This window comes from Pristiophorus japonicus, unplaced genomic scaffold (genome assembly GCF_044704955.1).
Source record: "Pristiophorus japonicus isolate sPriJap1 unplaced genomic scaffold, sPriJap1.hap1 HAP1_SCAFFOLD_839, whole genome shotgun sequence".
Lineage (NCBI taxonomy): Eukaryota > Metazoa > Chordata > Chondrichthyes > Pristiophoridae > Pristiophorus > Pristiophorus japonicus.
This window is the reverse complement of record NW_027254761.1, coordinates 75,241-98,452: the sequence shown is the minus strand read 5'-3', so window position 1 is coordinate 98,452 and position 23,212 is coordinate 75,241. Positions and strand designations below refer to the sequence as shown.

General features: G+C 48.6%; 1 protein-coding gene across 1 annotated transcript in view; it reads left to right on the top strand.

The window, feature by feature from the left end:
• The window catches only part of LOC139257430 (CD209 antigen-like protein C), a 67,467-nt gene extending 50,740 nt beyond the window's left edge, over positions 1 to 16,727 (top strand). Inside the window, exon 6 of the mRNA XM_070874488.1 lies at positions 16,086 to 16,727. Coding sequence (XP_070730589.1) covers positions 16,086 to 16,212 — 127 coding nt within the window. The 3' untranslated portion in view covers positions 16,213 to 16,727. The remainder of the gene's footprint in view (positions 1 to 16,085) is intronic.
• The last annotated feature ends 6,485 nt before the right edge of the window (positions 16,728 to 23,212 follow it).

Below are 23,212 nucleotides of genomic sequence, written 5' to 3'. Positions count from 1 at the left end.
TAGAACATCCATTCCCAAAAAGGGGTTGATCTACTGGGCCTATCCAGACCGGCGTGGTTAGTTCATGTGGACCCAGCCCTATAAGTATTGGTGTTGTCCTTTTAATTTCCATTTTATGGCCCCCAACTCCAAGGCTGTACGTGCCCTACCATCCAACGGCATATTGTAGGGGTAAGCATGTTAATTCCGCCCCTGTGTCGAAAAGACAGTCCACATCCTTATCGTCCACCCTCAGTTATATATAGCCCATCTCCCCTTTGTTGTATTAGTGTGAGGAGGGGGGCCAGGGCGGGCTCTAATCGTTTTTTGCTGTCCCAAGTAACTCCTTCTGTTGTTGTATTGTCAGTCACTTAAGTGCTTCTATGAGGTCATTATCTTGTGACAAGCCGAGTTTGTTGGCTGAATTGTATCCCTGGCTGCGTCCTCTTCCCCGGCCACGACCTTGCTGTTTTGCCCTGCACGTCTTGGCCTAGTGACCTTCTTTCCCACAATAATGACATTTTCCGGGTAATTTTCCTAATAACTGTTTATCGGAATCCTGGGATTTCCATCCCATAGCCTGTACAGCTTTAGCTCCCATATCCCTGTCGAATTGGTTACATCGATCCACCAATGCTGCAAAGGTAGTTCCTCTACCTTCCCAGTCCGGTAACACTACCTTAAGCATTTTGGACAGTTCTGGCTTTAGACCTGCCACGAAAGCTGCTTTCAGGGGTCCAAACACTTGTTCATCCATTTCCTCATCTGTATTATTCATACCCGAATGTTCAAGCCACGTGCATCGAAACCGCTCGTCATACTCTAGGACCTCCTCTGTTGGCAGGCTGCAATTTTTCCCCAGTCTGTTTTAGCTGGACTAAAGGCTTGCAGCCAGTGTTTAATCGCCTCCCATCCTGCGTTTAATTCTTGCTCATCCTGCCCCAAAGCTTCTTCTACCTTGTCGTGCAATTTTCTTCCCTGTGTTTTTGACACCATTATGGTCAAAATTTGCACTCCGTCCCAGGGATGAAGTTGATATATGTTTCTTAAGCGGTCCAATTGGTCCCACGTTTTCACTCCCCCTTTCTTTGGATTGGGCAATTTCTTGGACCATTTATCAATTTTCTCTGGGTCTGCCGGATCATGCAATAAGTATTCTGCATACACGCTTTTCCTCGTTTTTTTGGTTCCGCCCTCATCCGCAGTCTCTTCTGATTTGACTACAACTCGTCTTTTTTTAAATGGGGCAAAGCGCACCCCTAATTCTTCATCCTCCGACCCTGTATCGTCAGAGAATTCAGAATCCGTATCTATTCCTCGGCCGTGTCCTCGGGTTTGCACTTTTAATTTATCCAAACATGGGTACCCTGGGAATTGACCGATACATTTTCCTTTTCCTATTACTGTCTCTTGACCGAATTATTTTTTCCATTCTTTAATTTCACCTTTAAGATCTTTAACTTCCACTTCCGACTTTTCAAGTTCAAGTCTTTTCTGTTGCAGCTGTGCACAAACAGCTTGCAATTGGTCCTTTGTACTGGTCAGGTCCCTATCATGTTGGGAACACATTATAATTTCATTCTGCTTTCGGATCTGTCCCATAATGGCTAGGGACCATCGGATTCGCTCTTTATTTTTCATACAGGTCGTTTTTCCCCAGACCCTTTTAATCTCGTCCAAGGACCATTGTCCTTTGGAGGTTCCGTACTTTTGTTCGATCTTAACACAGGTTTTAGATAAGTCGAATTGTTGCTCTATGTATTCTTTCAACTGTTGGAGGATTTCATCCATCGAAACCTCAAGTGGTGCCTGCCCACCTTTAACAGTTGTAGGCAATTCTTTGCTCTTATCTCCTGCTGCCATAATACTTATTTCTTTACTGGGGTCTCGAGTCGTAGGCTTTCCAGCCGATCAGTGGGTCGGTGATTAATTAACTAACACACCGCCGAAGTTAGAGGTCTATGGGACCTCGAGCCGACTACCAACCGGAGGGTTCGCAAACCGGATGCTTTCGGAATCGCGTAGAAGGAGAGGCCAATTTAGACTTTTGACTGAGGACTTTTATAAAGAGGAGTCCTGACCTCAGTATGTAGGTCCGATGTCCAAAATTCAGTTTCTTTCCTCAGCGATCGTGTTCGTGATGCCAAAATTGTTAGATCTCTTAATTTTCAATGAAATGCGAACTCCGGTTGCAGTTTTAATGTCATTTTATTCTGGCAGCAGCAACAAGCGTCTGGTTGATTGCCAGTTCCTTTGTCTTTGTGAGGCCACATGGCCAAAATGGCTGTTCTTATACCTGACACAGTTTACAGAAAAGAACGCGCCTTCTTTGACCTATTGGCTCAATTGATATACTGTTAACCTTTAATTGGCTCGCTACCAAAGGTCCTAAAATGTCAAGTTGATTAATGACTTAATGCAACATGCTGAGTTGCACATAGCAGCTTTGGCTTGGGGTCTGTGAATTCTCACATCCTGTCTGAATGCAGCCTGTTTGAATTCTCTATCAGTCTGATCCCGTCTGCTGCTACCCTCCTCCCCAGGAATTCTACCTCTGGAGCTAAGAAGATGCACTTCGCCTTTTTTAGTCGCAGCCCGACCCGGTCCAGTCTGCGTAGCACCTCCTCCAGGTTGTGGAGGTGTTCTTCAGTATTGCGACCCGTGATGAGGGTGTCGTCTTGAAAAACCACTGTCCTTGGAATCGACTTGAGGAGGCTTTCCATATTTTGCTGAAAGATCGCACTGGCCAAACGAATCCCAAACGGACTCAATCCCAAATATACTCAAACAATCCCTTGCATGTCGTCATGGTGGTCAGCTTCTTCAATTAACTTGCCAGCTCCTGGGTCATGTAAGCTGAGGTCAGGTCCAATTTTGAAAAAAGTTTGCCATCAAATAGCGTCGCAAAGAGGTCTCGGTAGCAGTTACTGGTCTTGGAGTGACACCCGATTGATGGTGGTCTTGTCATCGCCATATATCCTGACCGACCCATCCGCCTTGAGCACTGGCACGATTGGGCTCACCCAGTCACTGAATTCGACTGACGAGATGATGCCTTCCCTCAGCAGGCAGTCCAATTCGCATTCTATCTTTTCCCGCATCACGTATGGCACCGTTCTGGCCTTGTGGTGTACTGGCCTGGCGTCCGGGTTGATGTGAATCACTACCTTGGCCCCCATGAAAGTGCCGGTACCAGTTGAAATAATGAGTCAAATGTGTCCAGGATCTGTGAGCATGATACTCGCTCCACAGAAGAAATTGCATTGACATCGCCCCATTTCCAGTTCATGACAGCAAGCCAACTCCTCCCCAGTAGTGTGGGACCGTCCGCTGGGACAATCCAGAGTGGCAACCTGTTCTCTGAATCTTTGTGGGTCATGACTCCCGTGGCCCTGCCGAGCACCGGAATGATCTCCTTTGTATATGTCCGCAGCTGTGCGTCAATCGGCAATAATTTTGGCCTCCTGGTCTTGGAAACCCACAACCTTTCGAACTGTTTGATACTCATCAGGGACTGGCTGGCCCCCATGTCTAGCTTCATTAATACTGGGATGCCATTGAGGAGCACTTTCATCATTATTGGTGGTGTCCTGGTATATGAACTCTATATGTGCTCCACATGAACTCGCTGAACTTCAGCTTCCAGCGATTTCCCCCAGTATTCATTTGGCCTCGTAGGGCTGACATCAGGCCCGTCCTCCTCGTACATCAACCTGGCTGCAGGCTTCCTGCACATACGCACCAAGTGACCGTTGACATTGCAGTTTCTGCAGGCATATTGCTGACACCTACAAGCTCTGGCTGGGCCTCCACCCCCGCTATTGGAAACAAAAGGTCCATTACCAGTCGATCGTCTCTGACTGTCTCTGTAAATGTCCTTAAGTGCACCATTAACAGGTGTTGCTGGCCCCATTACTGGCCACATTGTCTATTGCGATGGCATGAATCGCCGTTCAGCTAGCCATTGTCTCTGTTGAATTCCCCCTTTGGATTCGACTACATGCTGGGGCATGTCCGATTGCCCTTGTCTGCCTAGAGAACTGTGTGCCGCGTCAACAATGTTGACTCCCTGGTTGTTTGCCGCATTTGAGCCAAGATTTTTGACATACATCATTCTGGTCTCTTCCTCCCCTGAGATAAATGTCTGGGCTATCAGAGTCACCGCCTCCAAGGTCAAGTCTTTGGTCTCAATCAGTTTCCTGAAAACCCCAGCGTGCCCGATGCCCTCAATAAAAAAGTCTCGCAGAATCTCCGCCCTGCATGCATCTGGGAACTTACATAGGCTCGCCAGTCGCCGGGAATCTGCCACGATGTCTGGAACGCTTTGCCCTTCTCGCCGCTGGTGTGTGTAAAACTGGTGTCTCGCCATGTGCATGCTGCTCGACGGTTTAAAGTGTTCCCCGATCAACTTACTGAGCTCTTCGAATGTCTTGTCCGCCGGCTTCTCTGGCGCCAGAAGGTTCATCATCAGGGAGCACGCCCTGGATCCACAAACCATCAGGAGATGAGCCCTGCATTTGTCGGCCGAATCCTGTCCCAGCCATTCCTCAGTGACAAAAAACTTTGCTGTAGTCTCTCAATAAAGTCGTCCCAATCATCACCAACACAGTACTTCTCTTCTGTGCTGCTAATGGCCATGTTCGCATGGTTTAGATCCCAGTTTCTTGTCGCCAATGATATGTCCTTACTATACAGTATAAATGCACATGAGGCCCATACTTGATAGAAGGTCACTCTGTGACCAGTTACCTTTATTACCAAGATCTCAAGTGATGAAGGTGGGTGGAGTCTCCCCTTTTATACCTAAAAGTTCAGGTGAGGAGTGTCTCCCACAAGTTCACGCCCTTGTGGTCAATGTTCTCAAGGTGTACAACTTAGGTCAGCTTTCCATGGGTTACACTGACAGTTGAATACATGACATAAAGATCCACCTGAAGCTGTTGAGCAGTGTCTTCCTAACACTCGCACACATCTTGGTATCATCTGCGAATTTGCAGATCAAGCCTGACGGGATATTTTCAGATGGGATAGAGAGGGGAAAAGAAAGGAGGGGCGGTCACAGTATTGATTAAAGAAACAACTCCAGCTGTGAGGAGGGGTGATATGTTGGAAGGATCATTAAATGAGGCCCTATGGATTGACCTGAAGGACAAAAAGGGACGATCACACAGCTGGAGTGTACTATAGACCCCCAAACAGGGGGAGATAGAAGAGGGAGATAGAAGAGCAAATATGTAGGCAAATTTCTGAGAACTGCAAAAACTATCATCTATCATCATCATCATCATAGGACTTGCTTCCACTCTTAACATGAGTTCTTCGGTGGCTGTACAGTCCAATACGAGAACCACAGTCCCTGTCACAGGTGGGACAGATAGTCGTTGAGGAAAGGGGTGGGTGGGACTGGTTTACCGCACGCTCCTTCCGCTGTCTGCGCTTGATTTCTGTATGCTCTCGGCGATGAGACTCGAGGTGCTCAGCGCCCTCCCGGATGCACTTTCTCCACTTAGGGCGGTCTTTGGCCAGGGACTCCCAGGTGTCGGTGGGGATGTCGCACTTTATCAGGGAGACTTTGAGGGTGTCCTTATAACGTTTCCGCTGCCCACCTTTGGCTCGTTTGCCGTGAAGGGATTCTGAGTAGAGTGCTTGCTTTGGGAATCTCGTGTCTGGCATGCAAACTATGTGGCCTGCCCAGCGGAGCTGATCAAGTGTGGTCAGTGCTTCAATGCTGGGGATGTTGGCCTGGTCAAGGACACTAATGTTGGTGCGTCTGTCCTCGCAGGGGATTTGTAGGATCTTGCGGAGACATCGTTGGTGGTATTTCTCCAGCGATTTGAGGTGTCTACTGTACATGGTCCACGTTTCTGAGCCATACAGGAGGGTGGGTAGCACTACAGCCTTGCAGACCATGAGCTTGGTGGTGACTGGGCCTCCCGACTGGGCCTCCTGCGACGGTGACTGGGCCTCCTGCAGCGACTGGACTTGGCTATCGGGCCTCCACCCTCCCTACAGCGGTGACCGGAACACTTCCAGCTGCGGCAGATGGGCAAAAATAGGGCAGTAATAGCAGGGGATTTCAAATACCCTAATATTAACTGGGATAAAATTAGTGTGAAGAGTATAGAGGACGCAGAATTCCTAAAATGCATTCAGGAGAACTTTTTAGTCAGTACGTAGCAAGCCCAACAAGGGAGGGGCGATTCTGGACTTAGTCTTAGGGAATGAAGCTGGGCATGTGGAAGGGGTACCTGTGGGAGAATATTTTTGTGCTGGTGATCATAATTCAGTTCGATTCAGTGTAGTTATGGATAGACCAGGAATATAAGTCCTCAATTGGGGAAAAGCCAATTTTACTGAACTGAGATATGATTTAGCCAAAGTGGACTGGAAATAGCTACTTGAAGGTAAATCGGTGTCAGAGCAGTGGGAGGCATTCAAAGAGGAGATCCTGAGGGTTTAGAGCAAGTATGTTCCCATAAAGAAAAAGGGTGGGACTAACAAACCGAGAAGCCCTGGATATCAAGGGGCATACATGGTGGGATAAAGGAAAAAAAAGGGAGGCTTATGAGGGCTCAATACTGCAGAAACCCAAGGAGTTTCGAAACTGCAGGGGTGAAATTAAAAAGGAAATTCGGAAAGCGAAGAGAGTGCATAAAAAAATATTGACAAGTAAAATCAAGGAAAACCTAAAGATGTTTTACAAATACATTAAGAGCAAGAGGATGACTGCATAAAGAGTAGGGCCTATTGCAGACCACAAAGGTCATCTGTGTTTGGAGTTGGAAGATGTGAGTATGGCTCTGATTAAGTATTTTACATCATTTTTCACAAAAGAGAAGGCGATGCAATCAGGGAGGAGGTGCGTGAAATATTAGGTGAAATAAACATAGTGAGAGAGGAAGTATTAAAGGGTTTAGCATCTTTGAAAGTGGATAATCCCCAGGCCCGAATGAAATATATCGCAGGCTGTTAAGAGAAGCAAGCGAGGAAATAGCAGAGGCTCTGACCATCATTTTTCAATCCTCTCTGGCTGCAGGTATGGTGCCAGAGGACTGGAGGACTGTTAAAATTGTACCGTTGTTTAAAAAGGGAGAAAGGGACAGACCGAGTAATTACAGGCCAGTCAGCCTAAACTTGGTGGTAGGAAAATTATTGGAACAAATTCTGAGGGACAGGATAAATCTTCATTTAGAAAAACAGGGATTAATCCAAGTACAGTTATAAAGGTCATGTCTGACTAACTTGATTGAATTTTTTGAGAAGGTAACAAGAAGGGTCAATGAGGTTAGTGCGTTTGATGTACTGTATATGGATTTTAGCAAAGCTTTTGCTAAGTTCCCACACGGCAGACTGGTCACGAAGGTAAAAGCCCATGGAATCCAAGGCAAAGTGGTAAGTTAGATCCAAAATTGGGTCAGAAGCAGGAAGCAAAGGGTAATGTCGATGGGTGTTTTGTGACTGGAAGGCTGTTTCCAGTGGCTTTCTGCAGGGCTCAGTACTTGGTCTCTTGTTTTTTGTGGTATATATCAATGATTTAGACTTGAATGTAGTGGTATGATTAAGAAGTTTGCAGATGATACAAAAATTGGCCATGTAGTTGATAATGTGGAAGAAAGTTGCAGACTGCAGGAATGGACTGGTCAGGTGGGCAGAACAGTGGCAAATGGAATTCAATCCAGAGAAGTGTGAGGTAATTGGGGAGGGCTAACAAGCTCAGAGAATAGTATAGTATTAGGCAGTCCCTCGTACCGAGGGTGACCCACTTCCTCACCAAAAAGGATGAGTTCACAGGTTTTTCAATGAGGGACCTGATAAGAGAATACACAATAAAGGATAGTACACTGAGAAGTGTAGAGGAACAGAGTGACCTTGGAGTGCATGTCCACAGATCCCTGAAGGTAGCAGGACAGGTCGACAAGGTGATTAAGAAGGCATACGGGATACTTGCCTTTATTAGCCGAGGCATAGAATATAAAAGCAGAGAGGTCATGCTTGAACTGTATAAAACACTAGTTAGGCCACAGCGAGAGTACTGCGTGCAGTTCTGGTCACCACATTACAGGAAAGATGTGATTGCACTCATCATCGTCATAGACAGTCCCTCGGAATCGAGGAAGACTTGCTTCCACTCTAAAAGTGAGTTCTGAGGTGACTGAACAGTCCAATACGGGAATTACAGTCTCGGTCACAGGTGAAGGAAAGGTTGGGTGGGACTGGTTTGCCGCACGCTCCTTCCGTTGCCTGCACTTGTTTTCTGCATGCTCTTGGCGACGAGACTTGAGGTGCTCAGCGCCCTCCTGGATGTTCTTCCTCCACTTAGGGCGGTCTTTGGCCAGGGACTCCCAGGTGTCGGTGGGGATGTTGCATTTTATCAAGGAGGCTTTGAGGGTGTCATTGAAATGTTTCCTCTGCCCATCTGGGGCCCGTTTGCCTGTAGGAGTTCCGAGAAGAGCGCTTGCTTTGGGAGTCTTATGTCAGGCATGCAAAGAATGTGGCCCTCCCAACGGAGCTGGTCGAGTGTGGTCAGTGATTCGATGCTGGGGATATTGGCCTGATCGAGAACACGAACGTTGGTGCATCTGTCCTCCCAGGGGATTTGCAGGATCTTGCGGTGACATTGTTGCTGGTATTTCTCTAGCGATTTGAGGTGTCTATTCTATATGGTCCACGTTTCTGAGCCATACAGGAGGGCGGGTATCACTACCGCCGTAAACCATAAGCTTGGTGACAGATTTGAGGGCCTGATCTTCGAACACTTTCTTCCTCAGGTGGCCGAAGGCTGCGCTGGTGCACTGGAGGCGGAGTTGAACCTCGTCGTCGATGTCTGCCCTTGCTGATAATAGGCTCCCGAGATATGGCAAGTGGTCCACGCTGTCCAGGGCCATGTCATGGATCTTGATGACTGGGTGGGGGGGCAGTGCTGTCTGGTAGGAGTTCCGAGGAGAGCGCTTGCTTTGGGAGTCTTGTGTCAGGCATGCAAAGAATGTGGTCCTCCCAACGGAGCTGGTCGAGTGTGGTCAGTGATTCTGATACGTCCTTACTATATAGTATAAATATACACGAGGCCCATTCTTGAGAGAAGGTCAGTCTGTGACCTGTCCTTTATTCCTTGGCACTCAAGTGATGAAAGTGGGTGGAGCTTCCCCTTTTATACCTGAAGGTCCAGGTTAGGAGTGTCTCCCACCTAGTGGTCATTGTTCTCACAGTGTACAACTTAGGTCAGATTATACATGGGTTACAATGCTGGTTGAATACATGACATCACCTCCCCGCCAAAGTCTTATTGGGATCACAGGTTGAGTCTCTCTGGTGGTTTACGCTCCCTTGTAGAGCGCCTGAGTTGGGGCTCCGATTGTTGGGCGCTGGCCTGAGTGTCTGCTGTTTGCGGTGCCTCAGGCCTGTCCGGACTGCCCACAGTGACTGGGCTCTCCTCCCTTTGGTTCCGGTGTTCGGTCACCTGTGGTGGAGTGAACTCTATGTCGTGTTCTTCCTCTGCTTCTTCTATGGGGTTGCTGAACCTTCTTTTTGTTTGATCCACGTGTTTGCGGTAGATTTGTCCATTGGTAAGTTTAACTACCAGAATCCTATTTCCCTCTTTGGCCTGCGAGCCATTTGGGCCCTGCAGCGTAGTTGAGGACAAAAACAGGATCATTTACATCAATACATCGCGCCCTCGCATTCCTGTCATGGTAGTCATATTGTGGCTAGCGCCTGCTCTCGACAATTTCTTTCATGTTGGGGTGTATAAGGGATAGCCGGGTTTTGAGCGTCCTTTTCATGAGCAGCTCTGCGGGTGGAACCCCTGTGAGCGAGTGTGGTCGGGATCGAAAGGCCAACAGGAGGCGTGATTAGCGCCATTGTAGGGAACCCCCTTGGATTCTGAGCATCCCCTGTTTGATTATCTGCTCTGCTCGTTCCACCTGGCGGTTTGAGCCCGGCTTGAACAGTGGGGTTCTGACATGGTTAATTCCATTGCCTGCCATGAAGTCCTGGAATTCAGTGCTTGTGAAGCAAGGGCCATTGTCGCTGACCAAGACGTCCGGTAGACCGTGGGCGGTGAACATTGTCCGTAGACTTTCTACCGTGGCAGAGGATGTGCTTGAATTTAAAATGTCACACTCGATCCATTTGGAGTAGGCGTCTATACAACCAAAAACATTTTCCCCATGAAAGGACCTACGTAGTCCACATGGATGCGTGACCAAGGCTTGGCGGGCCATGGCCAGGGGCTAAGGGGGGCTTCCCTGGGCGCATTGCCCAGCTGGGCACACGTGTTGCACCTGCGAACACAAAGTTCCAGATCTGCGTCTATCCCTGGCCACCAAACGTGTGACCTGGCAATTGCCTTCATCATGACAATGCCCGGGTGCTCATTGTGGAGTTCTCTGATGAACGCCTCTCTTCCCATCTGGGGCATGACTACGCGGTTTCCCCACACTAGGCAATCGGCCTGAATCGAGAGTTCATCCCTGTGCCTGTGAAATGGTTTAAATTCCTCAGGGCATGCCCTGTACGTGGCTGCCCAGTCCCCATTCAGGACACATTTCTTGACGAGACAATAGCGGGTCTCTATTTGTCCAGTCTTTAATCTGATGGGCTGTCACGGGTGAGCATTCGCTTCCAAAAGCTTCAACAGCCATGACCATCTCAGCACCATGCTTGGTAGCCCCCTCAGTGGTGGCTAGTGGGAGCCTGCTGAGTGCATCGGCGTAGTTTTCAGTGCCCGGTCTGTGCCGAATTGTATAGTCATCGGCGGCTAACGTGAGTGCCCACCTCTGTATGCGGGCCGATGCGTTTCCATTTATGGCCTTGTTGTCGACCAAAAGGGACATTAGGGGTTTAGGATCTGTCTCCGGCTCAAATTTCCTGCCAAACACGTACTGGTGCATTTTCTTTACTGCATATACACATGCGATGGCCTCCTTTTCTACCATCTCGTAGCCCCTTTCTGCCTGGGACAGACTTCTGGAGGCATAAGCGACCGGCTGTAACTGACACTTGGCATTAACATGCTGCAACACACACCCAACACCATAGGATGACGCATCGCACGTTCACACAAGTTTCTTACGTGGGTCGTATTGTGTTAACAGAGTGTTGGAACATAACAAATTGCGTGCTCGATTAAAAGCCCTTTCCTGGCTGTCCGCCCAGACCCATTCGCGACCTTTGCGTAGGAGCACGTGTAGCGGCTCGAGCAGCGTGCTCAATTTGGGAAGAAAGTTACCAAAATAGTTCAGGAGCTCCAGGAACGAACGCAGCTCCGTCGTGTTACGAGGTCTGGGTGCTCTCTGGATCGCTTCCGTCTTGGACGCAGTCGGGCTGATCCCGTCTGCTGCTACCCTCATCCCCAGGAATTCTATCTCTGGAGCTAGGAAGACGCACTTTGCCTTTTCAGTCGCAGCCCTACCCGGTCCAGTCTGCGTAGCACCTCCTCCAGGTTGTGGAGGTGTTCTTCAGTATCGTAACCCGTGATGAGGATGTCGTCCTGAAAAACCACCGTCCCTGGAATCGACTTGAGGAGGCTTTCCATATTTCGTTGGAAGATCGCGGCGGCCGAGCAAATCCCGAACGGACATCTGTTGTACTCAAACAACCCCTTGTGTGTCGTGATGGTGGTCAGCTTCTTCGACTCACTCGCCAGCTCCTGGGTCATGTCAGCTGAGGTCAGGTCCAACTTTGAAAAAAGTTTGCCACCGGATAGCGTCGCAAATAGGTCCTCCACTCTCGGTAGCAGGTACTGGTCTTGGAATGACACCCGATTGATGGTGGCCTTGTAATCACCACATATCCTGACCGACCCATCCGCCTTGAGCACCGGCACGATCGTGCTCGCCCAGTCACTGAATTCGACTGGCGAGATGATGCCTTCCCTCAGCAGGCGGTCCAATTCGCCTTCTATCTTTTCCCGCATCATGTACAGCACCGCTCTGGCCTTGTGGTGTACTGGCCTGGCGTCCGGGTTTATGTGAATCACTACCTTGGCCCCCATGAAAGTGCCGATGCCGGGTTGAAATTATGAGTCAAATTTGTCCAGGATCTGTGAGCATGATACTCGCTCCGCAGAGGAAATTGCATTGACATCGCCCCATTTCCAGTTCATGACAGCAAGCCAACTCCTCCCCAGTAGTGCGGGACTGTCCCCTGGGACAATCCAGAGTTGCAACCTGTTCTTCGAATCTTTGTGGGTCATGACTACCGTGGCGCTGCCTAGCACCGGAATGATCTGCTTTGTGTAAGTCCGTAGCTGTGCGTCAATTGGCGATAATTTTGGCCTCCTGGCCTTGGACGCCCACGACTTTTCGAACTGTTTGATACCCATCAGGGACTGGCTGGCCCCTGTATTTAGCTCCATTGATACTGGGATGCCATTGAGGAGCACTTTCATCATTATCGGTGGCGTCCTGGTGTATGAACTGTATACGTGCTCCACATGAACTCGCTGAACTTTAGCTTCCAGCAATTTCCCCCAGCGTTCATTTCTGCAATTTCTGCAGGTAATTTGCTCATCTCTGCAAACTCCGGCTGAGTGTGTGCCTCCACGCTTCCAACATGATCTGCTGTTGGAAACAAAAGGTCCCTTGCCAGTCGATCGTCCCTGACTGCCCCTGTGACTGTCCTTGAGTGTGCCATTAACAGGTGTTGATGGCCCCATTACTGGCCGCATTGTCCCTTGCAATGGCGTGAATCACCGTTCAGCTTGCCATTTTCTCTGTCGAACTCCCCCTCTGGGTTCGATTACATGTTGGGGCATGCCCGACTGCCCTTGTCTGCCTGGAGAACTGTGTGCTGCTTTAACAATATTGAATCTCTGTCCCAACCATTCCTTAACACAGTACCTCTCGTCTGTTCGACAAGTGGCCATGCTTGCGTGGTTTAAATCCCAGTTTCTTGTCGCCATTGATACGTCCTTACTATATAGTATAAATGCACACGAGGCCCATACTTGAGAGAAGGTCAATCTGTGACCTGTCCTTTATTCTTCAGCACTCAAGTGATGAAGGTGGGTGGAGCTTCCCCTTTTATATCTGAAGGTTCAGGTTAGGAGTGTCTCCCACCTGGTGGTCATTGTTCTCACAGTGTACAACTTAGGTCAGATTATACATGGGTTACAATGCTGGTTGAATACATGACAGATTCGATGCTGGGGATGTTGGCCTGATCCAGAACACTAACGTTGGTGCATCTGTCCTCCCAGGGGATTTGCAGAATCTTGCGGTGACATTGTTGCTGGTATTTCTCCAGCGATTTGAGGTGTCTACTGTATATGGTCCACGTTTCTGAGCCATACAGGAGGGTGGGTATCACTACAGCCCGTAAACCATAAGCTTGATGACAGATTTGAGGGCCTGATCTTCGAACACTTTCTTCCTCAGGTGGCCGAAGGCTGCGCTGGTGCACTGGAGGCGGAGTTGAACCTCGTTGTCGATGTCTGCCCTTGCTGATAATAGGCTCCCAAGATATGGAAAGTGGTCCACGTTGTCCAGGGCCGCACCGTGGATCTTGATGACTGGGTGGGGGGGCAGTGCTGTATGGTGGGGTCAGATTGGTCGAGGAACTTTGTCTTACAGATGTTTAGTGTAAGGCCCATGCTTTCATATGCCTCGGTGATTGCACTAGAGAGGGTGCAAAGGAGATTTACGAGGATGTTGCCTGGACTGGAGAATTTTCAGCTATGAGGAAAGATTGGATAGGCTGGGATTGTTTTCTTTGGAGCAGAGGAGGCGGAAGTGTATAAAATTATATTCCTTATTGAGGTGTCTTCTTCTTCTCAGGCAGTCCCTCAAATCGAGGAAGACTTGCTTCCACACCAAAAAGGGATTCGTTCGATGAGTTCACAGATGTTTCAATGAAGACCTAATATTCCAGGTCCCGAACTGCATATTGAAAGGTGGAAGCTACATGTGCGTGGATTTTTTTAACGTGTGATGGACGTTGCACACCAGCCACCACACGGGCTTGACAGAGCTGGGTCTTGGTCCAATGGCAAGGATTAACCAAGTCGAATGGAGACTAGCTCTGCTGCAGACCGAGGACGTGCACATATCGCACTGGGAGCAGCGTGGCAGCTCCGAGGTGTATAAAATTATCAGAGGCCTAGATCCTCATAGGCGGTCCCTCGAACGAGGATGACTTGCTTCCACGAGAGTTCACAGATGTTTCGATGAAGGACCCGATGTTCAAGTCCTGAACTCCAGTTGAGGGAGTGGAAGATGCCTGTGCGTGAATTTTTTTTAACGTTTGGTGATCGTTGCACATCAGCCACCACACGGGCTTGACAGAGCTCGGCCTTTATACAGTGGCAAGGATTAACTAGGACAACTGGAGACCTGCTCTGCTGCATGGACCTAGTGCGCACACATATCGCAGTGTGGACACAGATAGAGTGGATAGGAAGGACCTATTTCCTTTAGCAGGGGGGTCAATAACCAGGGGGCATAGTGTCATGTATTAACCAGCATTGTAACCCATGTCTAAACTGACCTAAGTTGTACACCGTGAGAACACTGACCACTAGGTGGGAGACACTCCTAACCTGGACCTTCAGGTATAAAAGGGGAAGCTCCACCCACCTTCATCACTTGAGTGCGAAGGAATAAAGGACAGGTCACAGACTGACCTTCGCTCAAGCATGGGCCTTGTGTGCATTTATACTGTGTAGTAACGACGTATCACATAGATTTAAAGAGAATTGATAGGAGGTTTTGAGGGGATTTAAGGGGACATTTTTTCACCCAGAGGGTGGTGAACATCTGGAACTCACTGCCTGAAAGTGTGGTAGAGGCAGAAACCTTCACCACATTTAAAAAGTACTTGTATATACACTTGAAGTGTCAAAATCTACTACAGACCAAGAGCTGGAAAGTGGGATTATGCTGGAAAGCTCTTTGTCGGCTGGCATGGACACGATGGGCCGAATGGCCTTCTTCTGTGCTGTAAATTTCTATGATTCTACTCCTGTACTTCCATACTCACACCGACTTACCTTACACCTCCACCCATCCTTCTCTATCTACGTTATCACCTCCCCATCTCACTACCCACCCCTCACACATACCCTCATCCTTGTCCAATCATTCAAACTAACAATACACAAGGGGAGACACTTGGGTGCTTTAGCGAATGTATGAGTAAAGTTTCTGTTAATTGCTGTCAAGCATTGAAATCTTTATTTTCACCACTTTGCCTTCTTGGACAGATTTGTGTGCATTTTTCAATGTGTCTTCGTGAGTTCCAGTGAATGGTACCCCTCTCGCCCCCACCCCCAATCGTGATGAGTGTGAAAGGAATGACTTGGACATTGTAGGGATGCTTTATGGTGCTGGTATGGGGTGGTCCCAACTGGGCATATGTGGCAGCCAGGGTGCAGTGTTAAGTGAAGCAAATCTGGACATAGTGCAGCATCAGTTGATTGTGGAGAAGGCTGGTGTGGATGTTTGTGCTGCTAGTGTGCCTGGTGATGCTGGTGTTGGGAATCTGAGGACCAAGGTGAGATTATTTTCAAGGGCACCGATGCTGATGGAATAGATGGCAGGTGAGGTTGAGATGACAGAAGCGATCCGTCAATGGTGAGAGCTTGTTCCAATGAAGTGCAACTGGATATAGAGTTTACTCCAACACTTGCTAGCTGCATAAAGGTCAATCTATCTTCTAACTGCAGTAAGCAACTGCTTCTAACCTTGGAAAGTGAAGACCTATGAAATGGGAGCTTTCATGGACCATTTGCAGCTGTCAGGTTAGTGAATTATTCACAACACCCAACCCTACTTACCTGACGTGATAACTGTGCTGCGGGAAACTCATTAAAAACCTGCTAAAATGGTAAGTACATGGTAAAATCCTGCTTAACTATCGTTTAACTATCTTTTAACTATCTAACTTGGCTAACCAGCCGCTTGGTGTTGGGTCTGTTCAGGAATGACAGACCCAACACTTGGGAAACCGACAAGGAGACCGGTTTACAGCAGGATACCGACCCGCTGTCAATCTTTTTGATTTGGACAGTGGACCCGCCTCCAAACCCGCACTCTGAGCGTCGGCAAAATTCCAGCCTTTGTGTCCAACCGTCCATTCATTCTGTTCTATTCATCTCTTTTCTCATTCAGGTTTTGGGCGAGTGGACAGCCCAATCAAAATGGAGATGAAGACTGTGCCGTGGCCTATAAAACTCACGGATGGCACGATTGGCCGTGCAGTTCCAGACATTCCTCCATCTGTGAGAAATCACCATAATGCTATTTTCCTTAACGTTACAGTCAGTGCGAAGTGGAAAGTGAATCTATTTTTAAATGTTCAGTACGTGTACATTGGGCACGCAGCCCTGAGCTAGTATTGGGTGGGTGTGTGGCCAGGGCTCTCAGATTCAAGAGTCACATTCTAAAATGAATTGGATAAATACTTCAAGGGAAAATATTTACAGGGCTGTGGGGATAGAGCAGGGGAGTGGGATTAATTGCATAGCTCTATCAAAGAGCCGGCACAGGCACGATGGACCGAACAGCCTCCTTATGTGCTGGATCATTCTATGATTGTATGATTGCATGAAATCTGATCCTAGACAGGCAAGCTGCCAGCCCAGGTCCATCCCCCTCCACGTCTACTGCCGCGCTGCCCATTCCTCCCCTCGCCCCTCCCTGCTCCCCCTCTGCCCCCCACCGTCCTCTCCTCCAACCAACTTCCTCCTCACAGCTCTCCCTCCGGGCCCCTCCGCCCCACCTCTGCCCCACCCCTTCCCCCTGCCCAGGAGCCGTGGGCCGACTGAGTGTCGGAGGCTGACGGGATTGGTCAGGCCGCGACTGGCGAGCTGACTGACGTCCCCAGCTCACCGTGTTAGAGCCAGTGAGGCCAGAGTTCCAATTCTGATTGAGCCACAGGACGCCGAGACCAGCTCACCAACCAACCACTTCACCATTTTTTGCCAGTTTCTCAGCCGTGTCTCTCTTTGCAGCTGATGGGCACTGCCCATATTAAACCACACGGCTGGTACAATGTGATCCCTTGACCCTCTGACACACAGCAATGCAGTAAATATAAGAACAAAAACATCGGACAAGTGCAGGCCATACCACACATCGAGCTGCTCCGCCATTCAAAAAGATCACGGCTGAACTTCTACATTAAATCCACTTTTCCGCACTATCCCTATACAGGTATCTCTTGATTCCATTTGTGCCCAAAAACCTATCAATCTGAGACAAGTATATCGTTCTTTAGGTAACGAGACAAAAACTATACACAGTATTCCAGGTGTGGTCTCACCAATGCCTATATAATTGCAGCAGGACCTCCTTACTCTTATAGTGCAACCCCCTTGCAATAAGCGCTAACATACCATTTACCTTCCTAATTGCTGCTGTACCTGCAAATTAACGTGATTCGTGTACAAGGACCCCCAAATCCCTCTGAATATCAACATTCACTTGTCTCCCACCTGATAAAAAATATTCTGCTTTTCCATTCTTCCCACCAAAGTGGATAATGTCACAGTTCCCCACATGTGACAGGTTAAAGATCTGTCCATCTCCAGATTTTGCGAATCAACAATGATTCTCTGCCGTGGCTGGTGAGAAGCACCTGCCCAGTGAGGGAGTGAGGTAGAGATTTGAGCAGATCCATGTCCCTGCTCAGTATGTTCATGCTATGTCCTGGGGAACTGTCACACCTCTGTTTATGTCGGTCGATTTACAAATGATAAAGACACAAAGTCCAACCTCATTAAAGAAATGTTCAATATTGAGCGCTGGGCAATGCATCACCCATCCTTCTGCTTGTGGCATTTGCAATCATCTCATCAGGAATCCTGCAGTGAGACTCTCGCAGTTTGTGCCTTGAAGGTGTGTGAGCTGCTCGCCTGGTTTCTGGGAGACTACCTGGTACCTGGGCCATCTAATTAGATTGATGGGCCTGTAACGGCAAGTTCGTGTTCTAGTTCTTTAGGTATTATAATCTTTGTGAAATCTGCTGCTTGCTTTATCTTGTTTCTGATAACCTTAATTCTTAATAAAAAGTGATTTGCATTTCTGAATTGGTGTGTTGTTTATCAGCAGTCAGAGGGTTCACGGAGGTATGGTGAGATTTTTGCTATTGCTAATGTCCATCTTAATCGTATAAGAGGTTCGTTGTTCACCCTGAGGCCTGTAACCCCAGAATAATTTGTACACCAGGCCATGTTTCAGTCCAGAAGGAGTAAACAATATATTTTGAATTGAGTACGAGAAAAATTGTCTGGAGCAAGTTTGAATCAGAACAGAAACCACTTCCTGTCCGCTTTTGTGATTATATTTCTTTTAAGGTGCATAATGGGAATTCTCAGTTAACAGTGCAGTGCATCATGGGAATTGTTATTAGGTGTCTAGTGCATCATGGGAATTCTTTAGTAAGTCTGGTATCACTGTAGTGTCATCAGTGCGTGCACCCCTACACTCGATGCAACGGATGAGGCTGAAGAGGGTTTTTATTCCAACCTCGAGGCATCCTTGTCCCGCGTCTCCACGGGTGACAAATTGATCCTCTTGGGTGATTTTAATGCCAGGGTCGGCAAAGACACATCCCTCTGGGGAGGCGTGATTGGCAGAGAGGGAGTAGGGAAAGCCAACTCCAGCGGTCCCCTACTCCTGACAAAATGTCTAGAACATGAACTCCTCATCACCAACACCCTGTTCCGCCAGAGGGACAAATACAAGGCATCGTAGCAACACCCTCGCTCCAAACACTGGCACTTGCTTGACTATGTCATCGTCCGAGCCAGGGATCGCAAGGATGTGCGCATCAGCCGTGCCATGACAGGAGCTGAGGACTGCTGGAAGGACCAGCGCCTAATCCGATCCATCATCAACATTAACATTGCCCCAAAGCAGAGGGGACAGCAGAAGCAGTTCCGTAAAAAAGTTAATGCCAGGCCACTTAGAGACCCAGCTAAGAGAGCCCGATACAGCCAGCGCCTCACAGCCAATCTGGCGTGCCTTGATGACCCTGAGATGCTGAATGCCCATAGTGCTTGGTCTGCCTTCCAGGCCTCTATAACCAATGCCTGTGAAGAGACACTTGGTCACTCAACCAGAAAATATCAGGACTGGTTTGATGAAAATGATCAGGAGATCGAAGAACTAATAGATCACAAGCACAAAGTATTTCTGAGCCTCAAGCAACAACCCAACTCGAGAGCTGCAAAACAACATTACAGAGGGCTCAAGGCTCAGGTCCAACAAAAAACTCGGGACCTAAAGAACAGATGGTGGATGGAGAAAACACAGGAGATACAACAACTGGCCGACAGCCATATGATGCGAGGATTCTTCGCTGCAATCAAGGCCACCCACGGTCCAAACTCCCAAGGCCCGACCCCACTCCTGGCCAAGAATGGGGAAACACTCATCAAGGACACTGAGGCTGTCAGGGCCTGATGGAAGGAGCACTTTGAAGATCTCCTCAATCCAGACTCTGCCTTTGACTCGAGTGTTCTCGATTCCATCCTGCAGCACGCGACCTGCCACCAACTCAGTGAAACCCCAACGCTGCACGAGGTAGGCAAAGCCAAAAAACAGCTCAAGAATAACAAGGCTACGGGTGCGGATGGAATCCCTGCTGAGGCGCTAAAGTATGGCGGAGAGGCGCTGTTGGTGCGGATACATGATCTCATCTCTCTCTCATCTGGAGGGAGGAGAGCATGCTGGGAGATCTCAGAGATGCAGTGATTGTGACCATTTTTTAAAAAGGGGACAAGTCCGACTGCGGCAACTACAGGAGAATCACCCTGCTTTCAGACACTGGGAAAGTTGTCGCTAGAGTTCTCCTCAATCGTCTTCTCCCTGTGACCGAGGAGCTCCTCTCAGAATCACAATGCGGATTTTGTCCCCAACGGGGCACAACAGACATGATCATTGCAGCGCGACAGTTGCAGGAAAAATGCAGGGAGCAGTGCCAGCCCTTAATCATGGCCTTTTTCAATCCGACAAAGGCCTTTGACACTGTCAACCATGTGGATCTCTGGAGCGTCTGCCTCCGTTTCAGATGCCCCCAAAAATTTATCAACATCCTTCGCCTGCTTCACGATGACATGCAGGCCGTGATCCTTACCAACGGATCCATTACAGACCCAATCCACGTCCGGACCGGGGTCAAACAGGGCTGCGTCATCGCTCCAACCCTCTTCCTTGCTGCCATGCTCCATCTCACAATCAACAAGCTCCCTGCTGGAGTGGAACTAAACTACAGAACCAGTGGGAAGCTGTTTAAGCATGGATGAATTACAACAATTGTACATTCCTGTCTGGCGTAAAAATAAAAAAGGGAAGGTGGCTCAACCGTGGCTATCTAGGGAAATCAGGGATAGTATTAAAGCCAAGGAAGTGGCATACAAATTGGCCAGAAATAGCAGCGAACCTGGGGACTGGGAGAAATTTAGAACTCAGCAGAGGAGGACAAAGGGTTTGATTAGGGCAGGGAAAATGGAGTACGAGAAGAAGCTTGCAGGGAACATTAAGGCGGATTGCAAAAGTTTCTATAGGTATGTAAAGAGAAAAAGGTTAGTAAAGACAAACGTAGGTCCCCTGCAGTCAGAATCAGGGGAAGTCATAACGGGGAACAAAGAAATGGCAGACCAATTGAACAAGTACTTTGGTTCGGTATTCACTAAGGAGGATACAAACAACCTTCCGGATATAAAAGGGGTCAGAGGGTCTAGTAAGGAGGGGGAACTGAGGGAAATCTTTATTAGTCGGGAAATTGTGTTGGGGAAATTGATGGGATTGAAGGCCGATAAATCCCCAGGGCCTGAGTACTTAAGGAGGTGGCCTTGGAAATAGCGGATGCATTGACAGTCATTTTCCAACATTCCATTGACTCTGGATCAGTTCCTATGGAGTGGAGGGTAGCCAATGTAACCCCACTTTTTAAAAAAGGTGGGAGAGAGAAAACAGGGAATTATAGACCGGTCAGCCTGACCTCAGTAGTGGGTAAAATGATGGAATCAATTATTAAGGATGTCATAGCAGTGCATCTGGAAAATGGTGACATGATAGGTCCAAGTCAGCATGGATTTGTGAAAGGAAAATCATGCTTGACAAATCTTCTGGAATTTTTTGAGGATGTTTCCAGTAAAGTGGACAAAGGAGAACCAGTTGATGTGGTATATTTGGACTTTCAGAAGGCTTTCGACAAGGTCCCACACAAGAGATTAATGTGCAAAGTTAAAGCACATGGGATTGGGGGTAGTGTGCTGACGTGGATTGAGAACTGGTTGTCAGACAGGAAGCAAAGAGTAGGAGTAAACGGGTACTTTTCAGAATGGCAGGCAGTGACTAGTGGGGTGCCGCAAGATTCTGTGCTGGGGCCCCAGCTGTTTACATTGTACATTAATGATTTAGACGAGGGGATTAAATGCAGTATCTCCAAATTTGCGGATGACACTAAGTTGGGTGGCAGTGTGAGCTGCGAGGAGGATGCTATTAGGCTGTAGAGTGACTTGGATAGGTTAGGTGAGTGGGCAAATGCATGGCAGATGAAGTATAATGTGGATAAATGTGAGGTTATCCACTTTGGTGGTAAAAACAGAGAGACAGAATATTATCTGAATGGTGACAGATTAGGAAAAGGGAAGGTACAATGAGACCTGGGTGTCATGGTACATCAGTCATTGAAGGTTAGCATGCAGGTACAGCAGGCGGTTAAGAAAGCAAATGGCATGTTGGCCTTCATAGCGAGGGGATTTGAATACAGGGGCAGGGAGGTGTTGCTACAGTTGTACAGGGCCTTGGTGAGGCCACACCTGGAGTATTGTGTACAGTTTTGGTCTCCTAACTTGAGGAAGGACATTCTTGCTATTGAGGGAGTGCAGCGAAGATTCACCAGACTGATTCCCGGGATGGCGGGACTGACCAATCAAGAAAGACTGGATCAACTGGGCTCGTATTCACTGGAGTTCAGAAGAATGAGAGGGGACCTCATGGAAACGTTTAAAATTCTGACGGGTTTAGACCGGTTAGATGCAGGAAGAATGTTCCCAATGTTGGGGAAGTCCAGAACCAGGGGTCACAGGCTGAGGATAAGGGGTAAGCCATTTAGGACCGAGATGAGGAGAAACTTCTTCACCCAGAGAGTGGTGAACCTGTGGAATTCTCTACCACAGAAAGTAGTTGAGGCCAATTCACTAAGTATATTCAAAAGGGAGTTAGATGAAGTCCTTACTACTCGGGGGATCAAGGGTTATGGCGAGAAAGCAGGAAGGGGGTACTGAAGTTTCATGTTCAGCCGTGAACTCATTGAATGGCGGTGCAGGCTAGAAGGGCTGAATGGCCTGCTCCTGCACCTATTTTCTATGTTTCTAACCTATGCCGCCTCCAGGCCAGGTCCACGATCACCCCAACCTCTGACGTTGAGCTGCAGTATGCGGACGACGCCAGCGTCAGCGCACATTCAGAGGCTGAACTCCAGGATATAGTCAATGTATTCACTGAGGCATATGAAAGCATGGGCCTTGCACTTAACATCCGTAAGACAAAGGTCCTCCACCAGCCTGTTACCGCCGCACAGCACTGCCCTCCAATCATCAAGATCCACGGCGCGGCCCTGCACAACAGAGACCATTTCCCATATCGCAGGAGCCTCTTAACAACAAAGGCAGACATTGGTGCGGAGATTCAACATCGCCTCCAGTGCGCCAGAGCAGCCTTCGGTCGTCTGAGGAAAAGAGTGTTTGAAGACCAGGCCCTCAAACCTGCCACCAAGCTCATGGTCTACAGGGCTGTAGTAATACCCGCCCTTCTGTATGGATCTGAGGCATGGACGATGTATAGAAGGCACCTCAAGTCGCTGGAGACATATCACCAACGATGTCTCCGCAAAATCCTGCAAATCCCCTGGGAGGACAGGCGCACCAACATCAGTGTCCTCGACCAGGCTAACATCCCCAGCATTGAAGCACTGACCACACTCTATCAGCTTCGCTGGGCAGGCCACATAGTTCGCATGCCAGATACGAGACTCCCTAAGCAAATGATTTATGCGGAGCTCCTTTGTGTTAAACGAGCCAAAGGGGGACAGCGGAAATGTTATAGGGACAGCCTCAAAGCCTCCCTGGTAAAGTGCGACATCACCACTGACACATGGGAGACCCTGGCCGAAGACTGCCCGAGGTGGAGAAAGTACATCCGGGAGGGCGTTGAGCTCGTCGACTCCCAACGCAAAGAGAATGATGAGTCCAAGCGCAGGCAGCGGAAGGAGCGCGCGGCAAACC